Source organism: Apaloderma vittatum, unplaced genomic scaffold, assembly GCF_000703405.1.
Source record: "Apaloderma vittatum isolate BGI_N311 unplaced genomic scaffold, ASM70340v1 scaffold33407, whole genome shotgun sequence".
NCBI lineage: Eukaryota > Metazoa > Chordata > Aves > Trogoniformes > Trogonidae > Apaloderma > Apaloderma vittatum.
Window position 1 is genome coordinate 1,551 of NW_009728443.1, and position 6,705 is coordinate 8,255.

The 6,705-nt window shown below is 57.0% G+C and overlaps 1 protein-coding gene across 1 annotated transcript; it reads right to left on the reverse strand.

Moving 5' to 3' along the window:
• Window positions 1-1,735: 1,735 nt before the first annotated feature.
• BCL9L (B-cell CLL/lymphoma 9-like) lies at window positions 1,736-6,701 on the reverse strand (the record flags this gene model as incomplete). Its single annotated transcript, XM_009874088.1, is given in 4 exon segments — window positions 1,736-1,772; window positions 1,774-2,887; window positions 4,002-4,262; window positions 4,892-6,701. Coding segments are annotated over 4 exon segments (3,222 nt in total), but the record flags the coding sequence as incomplete, so codon positions are not given.
• Window positions 6,702-6,705: the final 4 nt, after the last annotated feature.

Sequence of the window (6,705 nt, forward strand, 5' to 3'; positions counted from 1 at the left end):
TATGCTAAGTCTGGCTTTGCAGAGATAATCCTCCAACCGGTGGTCCTCCAGCAACCGCGTGCCCCGAGTTCACCATTGGAAATCCGTGGGGTCCACCACGCTGGAACACAGTCCTCGTGGAGGGCCAGAGACACTACGGTGTGTGCAGAAGTGCATGTGCGTCACTCCACGGTCCCCTCCGTGAACAAACGCAGGGAAGACCATCAGCGCTGCGTTCAGGAAGACCTTATGGAGGGTAGGATGGGGAGGGTGGAACCCATCCAAAAAAAGCCCAAGTTTCCATGAGCCTAGGAATGAGGGGCTGCAACACAACCTCGGCCTCTTCTGTCCAACGCACAGGATGGCCACGCCACCAACACCGTACACGACAACTCTGACACTAAGCTGGAGTAACACATACAGGCACAAGGCCCTCTTTGACAGGTGGACCTCTGTTGTGCAGCAGGGCAGGGCTGCTGCCAGGAGCTCAGGGTAAGATGCAGCTAGGACTGCCTGCGAAACTGGAGGAGGAGGACCAACAAGCATGAGGAAGACCTGGGAGAGCAATCAACAGCAGAGGTAGGAGAGGCCGCAGTGCAGTTGTGGAGGGCAACGGACGGGTGAAGGGCTGATGTAGCAAGGCTGCAAAAGAGCGGGGCTCCCAGCGAGCCTCTTGTGGAAACACAGGAACGCATCACCTGTCTCGGGGCCTATCTATCCCTACACATCGCACCGCCCTGCCTCGGGGAGGAGATGGCGTGAAGGGAACAGAAGAGACTAGAGGTGACATGGCTGGTCGAGACCTTCAGGTCTAGCATGTTACCACCCGCGCAGCCCAGATCCTGGCCACTTCAAGTCCGAAATGGCAGCGTTGCAGCAGAGCAGCGACACCTGTATCCCGTGAAGCTGCGGCCTCTGCCCTGCCAGATGCAGACAGATTGCTCCAGCATTGCTTCACCGGGGCCACAGCTCTTAGACGGTCCTCTGTCGTTGGTTGTGTTTGTGTACTCGGCACAGCCTCCGCAGGGGCCTACGATCCACGTGAAACTATACACCCCGCACATGCAAACGGTTCAGACGCGTGAACAACACAGGTTTGACACAGAGTCACTCTAAATGGGATCTCTCTCAATGCCCTTCGCACCCTGGGGGATCCTCCGGCCTCCCCCAAGGAGATTTTTCAATCTGTGTACACCATTGCCTTTAGCATGTTGGTTTTTTTGTTTTTTTAAAACATGTTTTGAGGCTTCTATTAAAACACAGAAATACAGAACAATTAAAAACCAGCACAAGTTTTGCCTTTCCCAGCAACCTATTTACAGCTAGTTCCAAAAACCCTCTTGCACATTTTGGTTGCTTAAAAATAATAAAAAAAAAAAAATTACTGTTTAATTAAAAAAAGAGGGGGGTGGGGAAAAAGGGAAAGAAAAAACACTTGACGGAGGAAAACCGTAAATGAAAACTTTACGAACTGCCACAGGGTCTGGATGTCCCTGGACACCACGCAGGGTTCAAAGTAACAGCCCCACTCCCAGCCCCTCCACCCTCCCTTCCCCCCCAAAAAAGGAAAAAGAAACCCAATTCACATCAAGTTTACTGCACATCTGGTTTTCTGTGTAGAGGCGAATTCGATATGAAAAGCATCCCATGTGGTGTCCTCCACTGGCGTTGGCCCCCAACCCTCCCCCAAAGAAAGGTTTAAAAACGTTTGTACAGGCAGCCCCGTGCCCGCCGCGCCCCCGAGCGCCGGCCGGGGTCAGAAAGGCAGGGTCGCCATGTTCCCAGGCCCAGGGCATCTGGCTGTCCAGGGAGACACTCCTCTGCCTCATCTGGTGCGTGACCATGAGGTTCTGCTGAGGCGGGGGCCCCATGAGAGAGCCCTGAGGTGACATCATGTGTCCTGTCTGGGCATACATCTCCCCCGACACAGACATGCTCCTCTGCTTGGCCTGCATCAGCATGAAATTCTGCTGGGCCATCAGGCTCTGCTGTGGAGACATCATGCCCTGGTGCATGCTGTTGCCCATCATGCCTTGCTGGGCCGGTATGCCTGTCCTGCCCAGCATGGGCACTTGTCCGGGATGGCACATGGGCATGCCGAGTCCCCTCTGCATGCCCTGCTGCCCGGGCAGGCTGGGGGCGTTCATACCTGGCCGCACCGGGGGCTGGTCAGCCATCATGTTCTGCAGGTTCATGAGGTGGAGGTTGGAAGGCTGCGATTTGGGCGCTTGGCTGTCGCTCTTGGGGAAATACTGCAAGGTGCTGCTTGGCTTCTCTGACGGGATGATCCTGGACAGGTCGAACTCGGGGATACCCGTGGGCGTGGGGCGGATGACCTCGCTGAGCTCAGGGTCGTTCAGCACCGATGCTACCCCAGGAAGAACGGGTGGGTAGGGCTCGCTGATCCGAGGCGGGATGTTCTTGCCCATCATGTGCTGCTGAGGGGGCATCTGGCCGGGCTGCTGGGAGGGAAGGTCCTCAGGTGGCAAGGGCATCCCTGGCGGGTAATGCTGCTGCATCCCAGGGCCGCCTCCTCCGCCAGGGCCCATGGGCATGCCTCCGGCGGGAGACGGCATGGCATTGTGTGACTGCTGCATGCGGGGAAACACGAGCTGGTTGGAAGGAATCATCTGCGAACTATTGGGCACGGGGCCGCACTGCTGGTTCAAGGAGTCCTGGGGGCCTGGGGGCAGCATCATAGGGTTCTGGGGGGGCACGCCTGCCCCTGGTGCACTCGGGTGCATAGGAATGTTGGAGCCCAGTGGGTTTGGGGAGGACATCATGGAGGTGGGGGGTGGTTCGTGGGAGAGAGGTTGCTGCCCAGGCAGGTTCATTCCCATGGGGCTCTGAGAGGATCCAGGCCCCACCGAGTTCAAATGCAGTTGATTTGGCTGATTGCCCGTCACACCTAAGGACACGAAAAAGAGAGGAGAGTTAATTCTATTCACAGACCTCTCAGAGCTGCAAAATCCATGCCCTGGAAGCCTGCCAAGCACTCCTGCTCAAAAAGTCCAGAGCATGGAGCACGATGCTCAGTAAGCCGCCTCAGGATGGGCTTTGCAAAGCACCAACGACAGGGAAAAGTGCCCTGGACTGCAGCTCTCCAAGCCTGTGAACAGCAGAGACCCATCCCAGCTTCATCCAGTCACACTCTGGATTTGTAGTTGCTTACAGCCCACTGATTTTTAGAGTCCCACCTGGCTCTGCATGTTGGGACAGCCCTACACCAGAGCTACACCTGGAAAGCACCGAGGAGTGACCCTTGACCACTACCTGCCTGCAAGGTTAGCCACCCGGCAAGCTCTTGGAACCACACAACCTCGGGCGGTGAGGAGAAAGAAAAAGCACAGGAGTTGGCAGCCCGACACATGTGCTCTGCGGGAGCGGACTGTGCTCATTGGTACAGCAGAGCACTCAGTGCCTGCGGAGGCGTTTGGGTTAGGAGGGCGCCAATGCATTTGCATGGCTGAGGTCAACCTAAGGGACTGCTCAGCAGTGAAAGAGTCAAAAAGTTGATGTTTCATTTTGAAAACTGCCAAAAATACGTATCAGACAGCTTTAAACCTTTAAATCAAGTGGTGCAGCATGCTGGAATTCCCCTTGGGGCTGGTCACCAAGTGAAGAAAAACGCTCATTTGCCTAGCTGGCCTCACCAGTGCTACCAGCTAGTGGAGCGTATCAGGCTGTCGTCTACTGAAATCAGAACTAAGCTATGACGTAGCCTTGCCTGTGCAGGCACCTGGCCTCCACTCAAAACACCAGACTCCCAAACCCAGTTAAGAGCATCCCTGTCCCGCTGCACAAGAACACCAGGGCTCCGAGCTGTAGAAATCTGCTTGCAAGTCCTGGGCCCAAGACAACTTCAGGAGCCATGAAAACCCAGGGCCAACACAGCCACATGAGGTAAAGGTAGTTCCAAAAACTTCCAGCAGGAGAACAGGTTCTCCAACGTGGAGCAACAGGCCTGCCAGAAGCCACGAGACGGTCTGACACCTCCCAAGCTCAGCTCCAGAGGCACGTACCTGACATGCTTCCAGGCGGGAGCATAGGCCTGTCCGGCAGCAGCTCGTCATCAGAGGTGGCAATGGTTTTGATGGCATTGTGGTAAAGTGGTGTGGAACTGGGCATGGCGTACTTGGACATCTGGGACATCATCAGCGAGAGGGGGTTCTGGGAGGGGGATGGATCTGGAGAGGAAGTAAAAGGCATGTTGGGATTCATGGTGCTAGAGGTGTTACTGCCAGGTGCGGAAGAGCTGCTCCGAGGCCCAGAAGGGAGAGAACCTGCAAGCAAGAGAGAGACCAGTTTAGCGCACCGTGGCGTGCTCCCATCAGACAGTGACCCCATCCTCTCCTTCTGATGGCAGTGACAAGAGGAAGCTGCAAAATGCAGAACTGACACAGCCCAGCACCCTCCAGATGCCGAGGAGGCTCATGCGGAGATCCTGCTCCAGCAGGGTGATGGACTTTCACTTTATCATATCATGGCCTAAGCTGGAAGGGACCTTAGAGATCATTTAATCCAGCCTCCCTGCCACCAGGGATGCCACCTCTCGACTAGATCAGGCAACACATGGGGACCAAACGGGAATTGAACCCGCGACCTTAGCGTTGTTAGTGCTACGCTCTACTGACTGAGCTAACCGGCCCCCTGACTTTAAACCACCCAGCACAGACACGCCTTTTGGTGCCTCTATCACAGAGAGTGCACCAGGGTTGAAGTAAAAGCTGCTTTGTTCATGCTCCCATCTACCTGACAAGGCCCTGTTTGGACTCCTGGGAAAAAAGACTCATGCCCCTCCACCCTGAGATGTACAGGCACCGCTGTGGCGAGAGCACGCAAGCTGGAGGAAACACCATCCGCACACTCACCCAAACCAAACGCACACGTGCACACAAGATACCCAGCATACCCTGATCCAGTCCTCCCATGGCAGTAGATGAGTTCATGCTGAGAGTCTGCTTGCTCTGGTTGACTCCTGGGCTGGGCATGGTGGCTTTGGGAGACGGCACCCAACCAGGGGAAGGAACAGCCATAGAAGGGGACTTCAGGCGGCTTGGCGAGCCAGTTGGAGACCGGACATTCAGCGAGGAGCTTATCACCTGGGGGGACTTGAGGGGTCCAGACTGATTTGAAGGTGGCATGCTGACCATCTGTGAGGGCGTTTGTGGGGACTTGAGGTTGGCAGAGGGGGAGGTGACCAGTGGCGAGTGCACCTGGCTGAGGGTGGGAGACTTGAGGTGACCCATGCTGGGGGAGTTCATCTGACTGATGTTGATGGTGAGGTCAGAAGGCCGGCGGCCCAGTCCCCGGGAAGGTGCTGGGTGCATGTTGGCCAGGTTTCCCCCCTGCGTGGGAGCCGGATTAGAGGCTGGTGGCAGAGGGATATGGCTGAGCCTGGTGGTACCACTGATGCTGCCAACGGGCATGGTGCCCTGCTCAGGGCTGAACATGTCTGAGCCGCTGCCCATCTCCTGCGGCATGTTGGGGTAAGGCCCCTGCCCGCTCGAGAAGCCTTGCTGCCCTTGGCTGGGGAACTGGGAGGGCATCATCATTTTCTGGGGCCCTCCCAGCATTGCACTGCCGTTGCCATTCTGAGCCCTCACCCTGGCCAGCTCCTCAGGGCTCATGCCCTGGTGGGCCATCATATCGGGCCCCCTCATCTTCTGCGACATCATCATCTGCTGCTGCGGCGTCATCTGGACGTTAAGGTTCATGTTCATGTTCATGTTGACATTCATGTTCATGTTGAGGTTGCCAGGGCCCATGGGTGCATCCATGTCCCGAAGGCCAGACTGATTCATAGGGGGGCTCAGCATCCCCCGAGCACCTGCAAAATCCATTCCTATTGGGCCACTGCCCAGGCCCTCCCCTGTTATCTGCCCAGCAAACATGGATGGATCCATCTGCCTGTGAGCCTGCATCATCCTCTCCATTTCCATGCCTTGGCTGCTCATGGAGTTGCCGGACATCCCCATAGGCCTCTGCATTGCCACCGGGCGTTTCTCCATCAGCTGATGCCGCAGGATCTCCTCCCTGGCACGGGGATTCATGAACCTTTCGGGGTCCCCTTGCCCTGATGGGTAGGGCAGGGTGCCTTGTGGAAAGTTCCCGGGGCCTCCCATAGGAGGCATATCATCGCTCCATCCCATGCCGGGCCTGACTGGCCTCTGCATGGCATTCATGGGCCCGAGAGCATCCAAGGGCATGTTCTGCATCCCTCCAAAGCCAGAGACTCTCTGCATTTGATTCCCAGGGAACCGTGGCCCTGGGAAGGGTGGCCCTCCCCGCAGTTGCATAGGGTCCTGCACATCTATGGGTCCCCGCAGCTGGTTGCCCATCCCCGGTGGCCACTGCTCTCCAGGTTTGCTGTGATAGGGTGGTGGGGGCCCGCGCATCATCATGCTCCCCATCGACTGCGGGATCATGATCTCCTGCATGGGCCGGCCATGGATGCTGATCTGCTCCTCTTTCCGTCGCTTTTCCTCATAGTACTCTTCCTGCAACTTCCTCCAGGCCACTTGCTCTGGTGTCAGGCTGTCCTGGTTCAGCCGCTGCATCATCATGTTCATCTGCTGTCCCATGTCAGCACCTGGGTGGTGGGGCACCTCGTGCTCCAGGCTGGGCCCACCAAGGCTCTGGGTCTGGGAGATCATGGACTGCAGAGGCTCTTCGTACTTCTTCATGCTGGCGGGGGGCGCAGGGGGCTGGGTAGGGGCAGCCTGC